General features: G+C 47.4%; 1 protein-coding gene across 17 annotated transcripts in view; it reads right to left on the bottom strand.

Moving 5' to 3' along the window:
- The window catches only part of DTNA (dystrobrevin alpha), a 693,791-nt gene that overhangs the window by 172,726 nt on the left and 506,084 nt on the right, over window positions 1–14,981 (bottom strand). For 11 of the 17 annotated variants that reach the window (XM_086965704.1, XM_086965706.1, XM_086965709.1 and 8 more), the window contains 2 exons: window positions 13,896–13,993; window positions 10,335–10,448 (listed from right to left, as the gene is read on the bottom strand). In XM_086965704.1, coding sequence (XP_086821830.1) covers window positions 10,335–10,448; window positions 13,896–13,993 — 212 coding nt within the window. The remainder of the gene's footprint in view (window positions 1–10,334; window positions 10,449–13,895; window positions 13,994–14,981) is intronic. The other 6 variants (XM_086965705.1, XM_086965711.1, XM_086965714.1 and 3 more) reach the window with 1 other exon arrangement.

The raw sequence follows: 14,981 nt of genomic DNA, 5'->3' as shown, positions 1-14,981 counted from the left end.
TTAAAGGTTCAGTAACCAGCCACTGCTTTGCAGATTATTGGATATATCAGAAATGTATGACAATGTAGATTACATTTTCCCATCATCATCACATTCACTAAACTTGCAAATTAAAATATGTATTTAATTTCATTAGTTTCTTTCCAAAAGGTAAAATACACAGCCTTTGCTATATCTAACAGGAACTGCACCCCTAAATGATTTTTCACTTTTCAATTACTGCATTCTAATGATGACACTTCACACTTTGTCACTGGCACAGTTGCCCTTAGATTTTGTGCAGTGGTTTAAAAAGGAAAATAAAGAATATGGGGGAAGGTGAACATGTGAACTACTTATATCTAGTTCCTCAATGGTTATGTGTGCAGTCTAAACTCCCTCAAGTGTGCACATGGATAAGAACATGGTTGCATGTGTGACAGATGAGTATGACCAGACCAGGGTGATCTCCTATAACTTAAGTTCCCTCCTTCTTCTCCCTGTAGCTCATGTATTAGGCAGAATTGCCTGGAGGGAGAGGACTGAGGGAGCTCGACGACCTGGCTGAGTGCATGCCTCTTTCCCCTCTTCCACGTTCATTTTTCGGGTGGAGATTCTGCGAGGAAGAAGTTTCTCAACCAACAATGGACCCTCAGAACTTGTCTCCGGTAGAAACTACTTTGCATCAAAATATATTTTATCTGGAAAAAATATGATTTACACCCGGAAGTCAGAACTTCTGCAAGCATGGTTTCAGCCTGAGTCAAAGTGTGTAATAGGCAGAATGCACGCATTTGATATAGGAGTGTGAATTCTACTCCTCCAATCAAGCATCGAATAAGATCTTGTAGTTATTAACTTGCATTGCAGCAGAGGTGATAAAGAAAAACCCAGCCACTTCGGACCATCGCTGTGTAAAACTGATGTTATTCTGAAGACCTGGTCTTAGATATGAGAGAAGCTGAAGAGGCCACATTGTGACCCAGTTATACTTCTCAAAATCCACACATCGTTCTAATCTTTTGCACTATTAAGTCACAAGCAAGTATACAAGGCAGCTGCTTAGCTGTAAGCTTCGAACACTCGAGTCATGTTTGCTGCACTTCGAAAATATAATCATAATTTCTTGTGTTTTGCCTGGAGTTAACTTGAATCTTAAATCCTTCAGAAGTCGGCATAAAAAATCAGACAGATAGCTAACAAAAGACATTCTACAATAGGTGAACCAGCCGTTGCATTTATATACATAGCACATAAACTTATCCTTAGATTAACCAGTTTCTCCGAGGTTGCTGTTGGACCTCTAATCAGTCTGCTAGTGCTTTATGGATATAGAAGCTGACTTGACACCACTGGGCATGAGTTACTATTGCACAACATGTCCCTGTGGAGATTAAGAGATACAGACACGTCTTTGCGAGAATGTCTCTTTCTGGCATTTATTCTTGCGTGACTCACTTGGTTTTGATTCTTTTCATATTAGGAAGAGTTAGCTTATTTGTGAGAGCGAGATGTGGCTGTTTCTGTGCAGGATCAGTGCAATAATTTTTAGCAGGCTAGGTAAAGTTTCTGCCAGCTGGAGCACTCCACTTCCACTGAAAAAAGCCATCTTGCGCCTTTTTTCAGTAATTTAGCGACTTCACCAGGTCACGCTATAAAGTTGCTGTCTTAGCGCGAGTTACTGAAGCGCCGGCCTCATCCGTGTGTGAATGTCCATGTCCCTTCATTTCCTGGACTGCAGTGAAAGGGATTCTCAGGTTGGGGTGCATGAACTCCTGTAGCCTGTGTGTCCTTGTGCTCAGCTCAAAGCGTGGAAGTGAAGGGTGCTTGTGGCAGAATGTCATGATTTGGAACCTTCAAGGTCCTTGGATTTATACTTCAATGGTAGAAGTCAACGCTCAATGAGGAGAGTGAGAAAAGAACATATCACTCCAATGTCAAAAAGGTGTGTCCTCTGGATCCTGGCCATACGACCCTTTGCCCTGACCTCTGTTGGAATGCCAAGAACTGAATTACAGAGCATTATTCTCCCCAGTTTCCACTTTGAGTAGTGTGGCCAACTGCAGAGTAGGAAATCTAGCCCTCCAACAACCAACAACCAACCAAGAGGTTGGCCAGGCTTAATGTGTTAAATTAGGTTTTAATAAACCAATGAATAAAATGAACGGGGCTCACCTGACTAATTCTTACCCTAACTATCAGTTTCCTCACTTCACCCACTAACAGTTTTGGGTAGCTGGAAATCCTTTACACTTTACATGTTACACCTTCTGGTGAGAGAAGTGAGCTCACGCTGGAGCATTTTACCTAATAGATAATCCTGCTACCCATTCCTACCTTACGCTGTGTAAGTCTGGGGGTCAAAGCCCGCCTTTAAACCAGAGCTCAATGGTGACGTACACCGGGGCAGTGTAGGAACTTGAGTGCTTTAGGGCAATTGAGAAACTGGAATGGCAATGTTTGTTTAAATGCCACAATGTAAAAACTGGCATGCCAATGCGTGATCATCTGTGGAAGTGCAGAACATGCAATGGAAATGTGTGTTTTCTTCGTGCAGTGCAGACTGTCATGTAGACTTAAGTGCGGTGATGGAAGAAAGTTGCTACTACAATATTTAAAATAAGTGTAATTTCTCATTTTTTAAAAAATATGTTTTTATTGCAGAGTTATAGACAAAACATCAAAGTCATGTGACCGTTATACCTCCAACATTTCAAGGCACAGTGCGGTTTGAAAGTAGTACACAGCCATTCAGCCCACATCCCGGAGGCCGGGCGGCGCACCAACAGGTCCCAACAGGAGTTCCCCATGTGCTACTCAAAGGGACAACAGGTCAACAACATAAGTACGTATCTGCTTTTTGTTACCTATCAAACTCCCCCCCGCCAAATACTTGCAGTCACTTCGTGTGTGCGACAACCGGGCCCTCAGTGCCCGCACTATCAGGTCTATGTCAGTGCACTTCATTAGTGCCTAGCATCTTCCACTCAGCGTCAACACATGCATGCCGCCCTACACTCCACTCCCTGAAGGACCAGTCAGACCTCCCTATCGTAGGTGCCCTTCTTGTTACTGCTGCGGTGTCCCAATAACGCCCCTCCAACCCTCCCCCCCCCTACTGCCGCTGATGTGTGTTGTACCTATGAGTTCTGTCAGGAAAGCTCGCTGCCTATCGGGGTCAGGCATTCGATCTTCCAAGCCTCATGGAACCTCCCTCTCCAGATGTCCTTCCTCTTTGTCCTCGGTTAAGTAGTCGCTCAGAGCCTGCACAATCATCTCTCATGCCCTTGCCATCTCCAAGCTCTTCTTGTTACCAGTTCTCGTGGCCTGTCGCATTCTGAGCGCACTCTCACATCTGGACCATTTCAACAGCTCATTCGACCATCTCCGAACAGATGGGCCCTCCCTGGATTTCCAGCGCCAAGTGATCTCTCTTTGTGCTAGTATGAGTCCCAGGTCAATAAACTTGCTCGTAATTTTAGTCCTTGCCGTGTATGGGAACCAAAGCAACATGCATGCAGCCATGTCGAACTCCACCTCTCTATCAGTGACTGCATTCAAAAGCTCGCCCACCTCAGCCCAATATGTCCCTAACTTCGGGCAGCCCCACAACATGTGATCTAGCTCAACTTCAAGTACCAAGCATCTCGGGCACGCTGCATCCTGCACCTGAAAGCGCCTTCGAAGTTTCCCTGGTGTCATATATGCTCTATGCAGTATGAAGAAGTGCACCTGCTGGAAACGGGCATTCCTGCAACCCTTCCATGTTCGCTCCAAAATATGGCCCCAAATCGAGTCCGGTATGGGCTTACCTATGCTTTCCTCCCATTTCCCCTTTAGCGCAACGAGCGGTTCCAGGCCCTCGTTCAGCATTCTCGAGTGGATGCAAGTTACCGCCTTGATTGTGCCCGCAGCCATCACCACGTACTGGCAGGCCATGGTCGTGTCCGGTTCCGCCAATCCCCCCCTCCAGTGTTTTTGTATTGCTACTGTCACTGCAGCATGCAACAGGTAGCTCCCATCCGGAAGACCAAACTGGTCCTGCAGTACGCAAAAGGGGGCCAACACCCCATCGGCATACAGATCCCCCACCACCTGTAGACCCAGTTCCTCCCATTCCGACAACGGAGACCAATCGTCTCCATGCGGTAGCCCCGTCAACATCCCTATAGGGATCTCTGGGGCGTATGGGCGTGCTGCTTTTGCCCTCTTCAGGCTCCTGTGCCAGCACATCCGAAGGGTTTTCTCTTCAATGGTTAGATCGCTCAATCCCAACTTCTGCTGCATTATAATGTAGGACAGGATGTGCCGCTGAATACCTCTCCCCCTTCCCTGGTCCGGGCCCCTAAATTCTCTCGCGATGTTCTGCGTTAAGATCTGTAATTGGGCCGCTAAGTAGTACAGTTCAAAATCGGGAACCGCCATCCCACCCTCAAGTTTGGGTCTGAGCAATGTATGCAACGCCACTCTGTGCCTGCCATGGCCCCAAAGGAAGGCTATAACCATCGATCTCAAGTCTTTGAAAATCCGCTGAGGGATCCATACCGGTAGGGTACGGAAATAATAGAGCAACCTCGGTAGAGCCACCATTTTTGACAATGCTACTCGGCCCAGCACTGATAGAGGAAGAGAGGCCCAAAAAGACATGCATCCCCGCAGTGCCCGTATGCAACGGCCTATATTACCCTCCAGCAGATCCGCGGCCTCGTGGTAAACACAGACTCCCAGGTAGGTGAAACACGAGGCCTCCCAGACCACGCCCACTGTAAGAGGGGGATAAGGCTCGTCCACCCTCAACGGGAAAACGCAGGTTTTATTCCAGTTCACCCTGAGGCCTGATAGCCTACCAAAGCGAGAGAGGATCTCTGTCGCCCCTCTTAGAGCCCCTTCCGTGTTCTCCAAATAGAGCAACAGGTCATCCGCATTCCAGTATACCATTCTCCAGTTCTTGCCTGCGCCGCCAGTGGTTCCATCGCTAGGGTGAACAGGAGAGGGGACAGCGAACAGCCCTGCCTCGTCCCTCTGCGCACCGGGTAATCGGGTGATATAACAGGTCCTAATCGCACCCTGGCAGTTGCATCAGCATAGAGGACCTTCGTCCAGCGGCCAAAGCCCCCTCCCAGGCCAAACTTCTCCAGCACCCTTTCAAGATATTGCCATTCAAGACTATCGAAGGCCTTCTCAATGTCCACCGATAACACTGCAGATTTATGTTCCAAGTCTGAGGCACTGTTCAGTATACGGATCAGGCGGCGGATGTTAATGGATGTATTCCTAGTGGGAATGAACCTTGCCTGGTCTTCATGGATCAACGTGGTCATGTGTGGTAGTAATCTAGTTGCCAAAATACGACTTAAGATCTTATAATCCACCGTCAGCATAGACAGGGGCCTATATGACGTCACATCTAAGGCCTCCCTACCTGGTTTCAGCAGCGGCACTACTAAATCTTCCCTCATTGATTGGGGGAGGCGTCCTAGGGTCAGGGCTTCGGAATATACTACCAAGAGCCTTGGCGCCAAAACATCTATGAATTTCACATAAAATTCAATCGGTAGGCCATCCACCCCCGGCGTCTTGTTCCTAGCCATCTGCTTAATGGCCACCCGAATCTCCGATAGCATTATTGGGCCGCCCAGGTCCTTCGCCGTCTCGTCATCCAGCATCGGGAGCTGAACAGTGTCAAGGTAGTCGCCTATCACAGCGTTGTCCACCTCCAACTGACTCTCATATAGAGCCGTCAGGTATGACTGAAAGCGAGTCAAAACCGCAGTCTGTGAATAGACCACCTCCCCCGATTCTGTTTTAATGCTCATGATCGGGCAACCCCTAGGCTCCGGGCTAGCGAGTTTAGCAAGTAGTGTGCCCACCTTATCTCTTTCCCCATGCACCTTGGTGAGGTATAGCTTGTAATCATAGCACCTTAGCCTCTCCGTTTCAGTCGCCACTACTTCTTTCGCCTCCAATAACCGGCCCTGCAGGTCCGGTCGCTCAGGCCTGCGCTGCTCTAGATCCCTCAGCACACATTCCGCCTTCCCAAGATCAGCCAACACAGTCGTCCTTGCGTTCGAGAAACTGCCCATACACACACCTCTCACCACCACCTTCATCGCATCCCATTCAACCGACCTCGTGGTGGCTGTGTCCTCGTTTACGCTAAAATAATGCTCAATGCCTTGTTGGACCGTGTCGCTGAACACCAGATCCTCTAACGTGTCATGCCGCAGCCTCCATGTCGGGACCGCAGAGCTCGCCCGCTGCCATTGTATCGTCATCAGTAAGGGATTGAGGTCCGAAATGGTTCTGGCGAGGTACTCCGTGTGCGTTATCATGGTAGCCAGGGGACCACTACACAGTATGGAGTCTATTCTAACATGTAATGCATGCAATGCCGAGAAGAAAGAATAGTCCCTAAGTTCAGGATGTTGCTCCCTGCACACATCTACAAGGCCCCATCTTTCCTGCCAATCTTTCCTGTGTGTGGCCAGCCTACGCACCGGGGAGTCGGCCAGCGGCGGGTGTGATCTGTCTCGTGTCACATCAATGATCGAATTGAATTCCCCCCCCCCCCCCATTATGATGGGGCCCGCCAGGAAGTGTGCCAGGGAGCCGGAGAGGCTATCAAAAAAACGGGCTTGGTCAACATTAGGGGCATCTATACTACTCAGGACCACCTCCCTGCCATACAGCCTACCCTCCACTACCACAAACCGACCTTCAGGGTCCACTAGCTGGTTCGTGGCCTGGAACGGGACCCCCGCTCTCACCCATATCAACACCCCTCTGGCAAATGCTGAATATGCCGTGCCAAAAACCTGACCATGCCACCTCTTCTGTAATGCAGTGCATTCCTGTCTGGTCAGATGGGTCTCCTCCAATAGTGCAATTTGGATGCCTCGCCTCACCAAATAAGCGTGCACCTTACTCCGCCGAGACATAGTATGAAGTCCGCGGACATTCCATGTGAGGCTTTTTAAATCAGGTAACGTTCCCATTGCTGCTATTTCCCCTCCCTTTCGGCCGTATCAGTTGGACACCCACATCATGGCAGCAATCCCCCCAAAATGAAACACCCCAAAAAACTTCCCCAACCCCTCTCCCCAGAACAGGACCCAATAACGCAGCATCAGTCCCCATCCAAACTTGAAACATCACACACAGTCCACTACTCTGTGGTCATCACCACAGAAAGCCTTAAGGGCAATGAGGGGCAGGCCTGGGCCGACCCGGGGCAAGCTAGGCCCTTGCCCCAAGCCCATGATCCCATATGATATTTACAACAGAGTACCTGCTAATCCGCCAAGCACCAGGGGTAGTCCGCTCCAACAGGAGCCGCATACTTGACCTTCACTTCGAGTGTACCTCGTTGAACAGTCCATCCGCCGTTTGTGGGGTGACCTTCGGCCCCACAGAGCTATCTGCCTCAGACAGTTCTTCCCCAGATTTTCTGCTCTCCTCTTCTGAGTCTGAGTCGTTCAATAACTTCTCCTGTTGTGAGCCTGTGATGACCGCCATTGCTGCCAATGCCCCCTTCCTGTCCTCCGTCATCTGATCAGTTCGCAGTGCTCTTTTAAGTTTGTTCTTCTTGCGGATGCGTTGTGACTTTCGAATCTGGACCGGCTTTTGTCTCTCCTGTTCTCCTTTATGTCGACGGTCCGTGCCAGCGCGGTACAGCTCAAGCCATGACCACGCCTCATCAGGGGTCTGGAAGAATTGGGTCGTTCCATCCAGGATCACTCGTAGTTTGGCCGGAAAGAGTAGGGAGTATTGAATACCTTCGCTTCTCAGTTCCTTTTTCACGGCCAGAAATGATGCCCTGTTCCTTTGGACTTCCTGCGTATAGTCTGGGAAAACCGTGACCGAGCTATTGTCTACCTTGAAGGGACCCAACGAGCGCGCCCTTTGTATCAGGAAGTCTCGGTCCTTAAAGTGCAAGAGTCTGACCACCATTGGCCGAGGAGGGCGGCCCTGCATGGGCGGGCGGGCCGGGATCCTGTGCGCTCGCTCCAGGGAAAAGAATGGAGATAAGCCCTCCGGGGCCACGACCCTTCTAAACCAGTTTTCCATGTAGGCCACGGCATCGTCCCCCTCAATTTTTTCCGGCGGGCCTACTACCCTCACGTTGTTCCTCCGGTTGCGGCTTTCGGAATCCTCCGCGCGTTTCTCTAGTGTTGCTAACCGTTCAAGGATATCAGATAGTTTGCGTTCTGCGGTGACCACCGCCGGTTTTAGTTCCTGGAACAGTTGTTCGTAGTCCTTCACTTTATCGGAAAGTTTCGCATGATCCGCTCTTAGCAGACCCAGTCCCGTGGCCACCTGCGCAATGTCTTGGTGCAGGGACTCCTTGGTCGCAATGATCGCGTCCAGTATGCCATCCAGCCGTGCGTTCAGTCTTAGTTCTTGCGCCGATGCATCCGGGGCCGTGCGGAGTCCGCCATCCGCGTCTGGCATGTTTGGCTGGCTGTTTCCCTGTTTCGCGCTCACTTCACTACCAATGGCGGCCATCTGGGTCACCGTGTGGATCGTAGCAGGGTTACCTCTGGGTGATGCACCGGCTCAAATTTCCTACAGCCGGGTGGGCTACCCCTTGTTCCTTCTTTTCACTGAGTGTTCCCAGTGTTCCACCTTAGCTACGGCCACCACCTCCAGGGAACAGGTCGTTCACCGTTCCAGGACCCACTCTCGCACTCAAGATGGCCGTCCAATGATCTCTCTATGCAGCCGTGCCCCAACAGGCTCCACGCGGCTCAGGGGCCCCGCCGCACAATGTCAGCCGCCAGCAAGTACAGGTGCAGGAAGGTGTCCAGCGCGGAAGCGTGAGGGAGATGATTCCCCGCCCCCAGGTACGCAACCGGGATCGGCCAGAGTCGGGCGCTCTATCCGGGCGTGGGCGCAGCCCTCCAACAGCCAGTGCAGCGGCCTCCTTCGATACCTGGGTCCCGCTCGCCGGTATTCTGGTTGGCCCAACACCAGCAGCGTGTCTTCAGTGACCACCACACTCTGATTGTCTCGTCAGGCTCACAGGGCCCGGTCGCGTGTACCCCCCGCAATCTCCGCTTCACCTCTCATGGGCCGGGACTCCTTCTGGGCTCCAACTCTGGCCTCCAACTCCGGCCGCTGAGCAATCTCCCGTCCGTGCGTCAGGTCCACCAAGCTGCTCATCCTCCTGTGACGCACTGTTCAGCCCCGCGCCTCTCGCTGGAGCTCCGGTGTCACCAGGTTCACAGCCGCTGCGGGGTCCTCTAGGCGTCACTGTGGGCCAGGGCCTCCTGGAAATGGCCGCCGGATCCAACGGTGGGGGGATGGGCTCCCCGATCAAGATCTCCGGAATGGCAGATAGCTGCTCTGCATCTCCCCCGCGGTCTCCCGTCTCGGCAAAGACTTCACTCTCCAGGGTCCTCGGGCATCAGCCTTCTCCGCACCTCAGCCGCGATCCGCCGCTTCCCTCGGATCAGCCTCCGCAGCTCGGGGCGGCCGCCATCTTGCGTTCTCGCGGGTAGCTCTGCAAAGTTCCAACAGCTGGTCGCGGCTCCGCTCCTGGCTACCTGTCGGCCCACAGTCGCGTTCCGCTGCCTGTCCGGCGCCTTAGGCGCGATTTCCGAGCTTTCAGCTAGCTCGGAAACGAGGAATATCAGGATTAATGCGGGATGAATCCACTTTCAGAAAACTCTTAAAGACTTACCTATTTGCCCTTTAGCTCCTCTCCCTCCTCCTGTACTCTGACCCTTCTCCACAGCGCGGGGATACGCCGGGAGGCGTCACCAGGCGCTTTATAAGCCCCTTTATTATTATTATTATTATTATCAGGCACGGAGCTGCAGGCTCACGGCGCCATCCCGATCGGCGTCCAAACCACGCCCCCCTAAGTGTAATTTCTCATGTCATACAAATTAGGAATGACATTTCTGTGATGAGACAGAGAAACATGGTATTTATTTTGCACTAATTCAGTGAAGTGACAAAAACATATTTTGCAGTCTGATAAAAACATATATTATTTGCTACTGCAGGGTAATTAATGCAGCTGGGTACTGTAGAAGAGTCCAAACACTGCAATATTTCATAAAGTCCATGCTTTCAATCAGATATACCTGGAAAACCTTAGATGTGACTACACTTGCTTTCTCAAAGCAAAATGGGTATAGTATTTGCACCCCATCAGTTTCCAAGACACCAAACCTCAGTGTTTGGGGCACACCTGCCTTTGTTTTTTCAGGATCTATTTTTTGCATTCATAGCAATAGTGATCTTTTCAGCATACTGTGAGCTTTGGCACATCAGCTGGTCTTTGACATGTCCTTGCCAGCCTTGGAGCACATACCTTGGAGCAGAGCGCGCAGCTACTTGTAACTAACCTGAGGAGCCGCAGCTCTGCCAGGAGAGTAGGGTTCTGTTGTGCCTTCTCCGGAGTAGGCTGCGAGGCCTGCTCATGTTCCAACCGTAGTCTCTGGATCTCTTGTAAGATTTCTCTTGGGGGAGAAGAAGGGAGTAGGAGGAGAAAAGGAGCAAGCATTAGGTTACATATTCCTATCGAATCTCCTTCACTACTTCAACGTTAAAGGTGTATTGATCTAGTGGAATAAGAGGACATTTCTCAGAACATCGGAGTTTCTGTGGGGTAAGGAGGGCAGGGGTACAGTCCATGATACATTCTGATGACTTTCTCTAAACTCCCAATTTACACGCTTCCCATGGCACGTTTTGTGCTATGTAGTGTAAACAACCCACTAATAATACCATCACCGTTTCATGCATGGAAGCATTTTTGTATTATCCAAATAACACTATTATCCTTGCAAGAGTCTATTTTATTTATATCAAAAAGGTGTGTTTTTAATCTAAAGAGATGTCCCATGATTCTTCATAAAAAACTAAGATTGTATTTTGCAAATATTCAAATGATGCATGAAGACCAAGATGCATTGCTTGTTTAGAAATCATTTAACAAGCATTAATGGTGCCTGGTGACTTTAGCTGTCAGGAAATCGTTATTTATGGTCCAGGACTGTCATCCATCATTGCAAACGGTGTTGCTAAGAGACAGTATTTCAGTTTTTTTTGGGCTTGTGATGGTAAATGTGACTCCGTGCATGCAGATCGGTCTTTGTGATAGTGCTATGAAAAGGATGTACTATAAACTTACGACATACTGTTCAGTATGCTTGCAGGCCTTGAGCACGATGCATATTATTGCCATTAAAGACCCCTCATTATTACTGTGTAGTGATGTGGGAAGTGAAGGATTTAAAATCAGAGCGAAATCACTATGTAAAGGAACAACCTGCACCCGAGCTGCTGGGGGTTAATGAACAGCAGGCACAGAAGCCAACGTGCTACAGAAGTGTTAATCTGTTCCTTTACAAACCCGAGCAACTCTGCCACTACAAAAGAAACTGCTCACTGATATCTACAAAGAGCCATGCACACGGGAGTTAAAGGGTTACAACACAGAAGATAATTTATTTATAAATAAACTTCCCCAGGGATTAGCATTTCCACGACTACCGCACACACCTCACAGATTCTTTTACTTGCAATAGATTTGGGTCATTTCTGAAAGTATGTGTCCACCTCAAACAGTTCAAAATGTGCACAAGTTAATTTGAATTACACTACTGGTGAAAAAAAGGCAAACCTGACTTTTCAGCTTTCTATAAACTAGAGCTCTTTAACCTTTTCACTTAAGTGGACCCCACTGAATCATTACTCGAATCCACGAATCCCCCCACTGACTCATTATTGGAAGGCGGCGACCGCCAGCCTACGCAATTTCTGTGATCTGAACCACACAACAAAACACAAAATACAAAAACAAGTATACACCAAACAAATGCTCAAATATTGAAATATTTTGCTTAATTCAGAATTAAACATGGAAAAAGTAAAAAATAAAAATAAATTTGCCTTCTTAATTTGTATACACTTTATTAATTGTAATTTATTCTTTTAATATTATTTAGTTTTGCAAAACAGTTATGGACCCTGTAAGTTAGCCTTGCGGTCCCACAAGGGTTATCGGTCCGCAGATTAAGAACCCCTGCTATAGAGTACCCAAACCAAGTAGATCGTCATAGGCAGAAGGATTTTTTTAACCCTCATCCAGAAGAAACGAAGGAAGAACAAGGGAGGCAAATAGGTATCAACAACCCTTCTTCAAACCCTGCACTCCCTCCTATGCTGAAGGCCGAACATCTATAGAATGAAGGTGCTATGTTTGTAATGGTAACACAGAGAAACTGTGGCCTGCCCCGCCTTGGATTGTGAAAGTGTTTGATTGCCAAAACTAGCAGAATGTGGCACTGTTTATGTTAACATTGTGACAAACTCATCAGATCAAGGAGGTACTTTAGTTCATATAAAGTAATTCAGTCAGTCAGCAAGGAATTATTGAAGAAAATGTTAAGAATGGTGTCCCTATGCTCTAAAGCAAAAAAAAAAAATCTAATGAATACAACTTGTTTTTAAATTCTGTGTTTTTGCTTTGTTGTTTTTTAAAGCTTATGTTTATGACTTAAAAAATATTTAGAATCAAAAAGACATTAAAGCTGCATAAATAACGTTCAAAACATATCATTCTGCTCACACAGTCACAGTGGCGATTCACATTTTCTCCAAAAAACATTGTTCCTTAAAGTCATTATCTGTTTAAATCTCTAAAAATGATTAGCAGCACACAAGCATGCAGCAGCAGCAAAATAAAAACCAATGAGAACCCAATGCCGCCCTATGTCATCCTCAAAATGTGCTAAAATGCTTTTCTTAAAAGTACTCATGTCCTGCAGCGGACATTAGCACCTAATGTAGCCATGGAAATCCCTCCTTCTTGCTATAACTGATGGTTGGGCTTACTTACACGGTGTAGGCTATGGGATTAAATCCTTCTAGGATTTTTAAAGCATGATAAAACGGAGTTGCTAATAGATTCTAGTCATTCTTAATCCTATTCAGATGCAGCCGTTCCTTAAAATATGCCTAATAATGCTTATCAGAGCTTACGATTCATAGGCTATGATCCAAGCACCCTTTCATCTTTCCTCTTACAGGGTGTGTATGGATGGAATCCCTAAACAGTATACTTAGTATCTCTCACAACCAATGTCACTCTCATTTTATGTCGTTTCAGTAAAATCATCCTGCAATGTGAGCACGATTAACAGGTGCACTTAATAAAAAAAAGAGAATTAATATTAATTAGTAATGTAAAAATCCCAAGGACCAAATGTTTTTCTTGCCATGGAATCTGGCTGAAATGTGCATTAAATTGAGAAGTCCTTGTCACTAATTTACTGTATGCATGTGCATCAAATTTCTGGCTGTAAACTAAGGAGAGGAATATGTGTCTTCTGAATGTGCACTGCAACTGTAACCTGAAGAGTGAGATTGATTTTAGAACTAGAAACTACAAAGCATGTAGTTGACCTATCAATGCAAAACAACCAAAAGGAACAATGGCTGTAGGTACTGGTTATCATGAGGCCCCAAAGGAGTAAACTTATATTCATGAAGCACAGCCAGTATTCGGTAAGGACATATGTATATCATCGCTATGGTTTTTGGAATGCTATTTTAATTATTTATGGGGTAATGGTGTAAAAACTAAGGTGGGTCAACTCAATCTCTAGATTACATCATGCATCAAATTCAAATTTCCAATAGCATATACTAATTTAAAAAATTTGGTTTTCATTGTAGTTTTATTTTATATTTGTGTCTCATCTATCTGTTTTTTCATGCAGATTATAGGACACAATCTGGGAACAGATCTTTTTATGTTGTTTCTTGTTGCAGAGCTCCCAGGCAAGATGCCACGCGTACACAATTTACAAACGCCCTGCATGTGACATCACAGCCTTCCGCTGACGATGGACTCCTTTCCACTTTCAATATTTGATTACCCATCTTGCGAAAGCCCTTACCTATTCTTATTCTCAAGCTCTGCGATCAGTTGTCTCTGCTGCTTATTTGCATCGATGGTGAAGGAGATATCCGCAGCACCTTTTTGCTGAGCTTGCTGCTGTGGAGAAAGAGATGGCACTGTAAGAAAATCTGCAGGTGGAACTACTTCATCTGATCGAAACAGCAAGAGCCCTTAGGTGGGATCCCATTTTAGGAGGGCGCGAGCCTGCCAAATAAAGGTCTGTTAAATTCAGAGGTGACCAGATCACAGAACCGACCCAAGAAATTTGCTGAAAGACAGTCATTCACTATCAGAACTACTTTACAGTATATTCTTCAAGCAAAACAACAAGACACAAAAATAGGCAGACCTGGCAAATTTCTCAGCAGTGGAAAAAAGCAGTGACATGATATAGCCTTCATCCCTGGAGCGCTAGTGGAGACGACTTACCTTGCGGGGTGGGTAGTCCAATGCACGCACAGTGCGATTTGCCTTCTTCAAGGAAGTCATTTAGAACGGATACAGTTAAACCCTAGTCCGGAGATGCTTCTGCTGCTTGGCATGGTGATACACTACAGTTCAGCTCGGCTCTGATCAGACTTATTACGGTGCCGGCTAACCGTATATCACATGGCGCACCCATTGATTTTCTGCCAGGACAGAAAATGGATGATGAATGCTTTTTTTCATCCAAGCGATAATGTTGCTGCGCTTCAACTGAATAAAGATCATTCCGCGCAGCTGAAGGGCAAATCCCATTGCATGTTTGTTTGTGTATGCGGAGAACAGGCAATGACTCTCCCAAAGAACTGTACGTACAGTGTAATGCCATGGTAAGGGTAATTCCTTACATTTGTCTACATCAACCCACGAGTACCCTGAGTAATCACTGTAATAAACTATTAACATTTCCCCCTCACTGCTCTGTTGTGCTTTATTAGTCACTTGCATCTTTCCTTGATGATTTCTTAATGTGTGGCTGCCAGCTGGCTTCATGCTGGCAGACGTAAATGAAATAAATGTGGCTCTTCCCCATCTACTGTAGTTGTTATGTTTGTTGATGTTACTTAAAAAGCCCATGATAGACCATCACTAATGCATCCTA

The sequence above is a fragment of the Lissotriton vulgaris genome, chromosome 4_1 (assembly GCF_964263255.1).
Source record: "Lissotriton vulgaris chromosome 4_1, aLisVul1.2, whole genome shotgun sequence".
NCBI classification, from domain to species: Eukaryota; Metazoa; Chordata; class Amphibia; order Caudata; family Salamandridae; genus Lissotriton; species Lissotriton vulgaris.
This window is presented reverse-complemented; position numbering and strand designations above follow the sequence as displayed.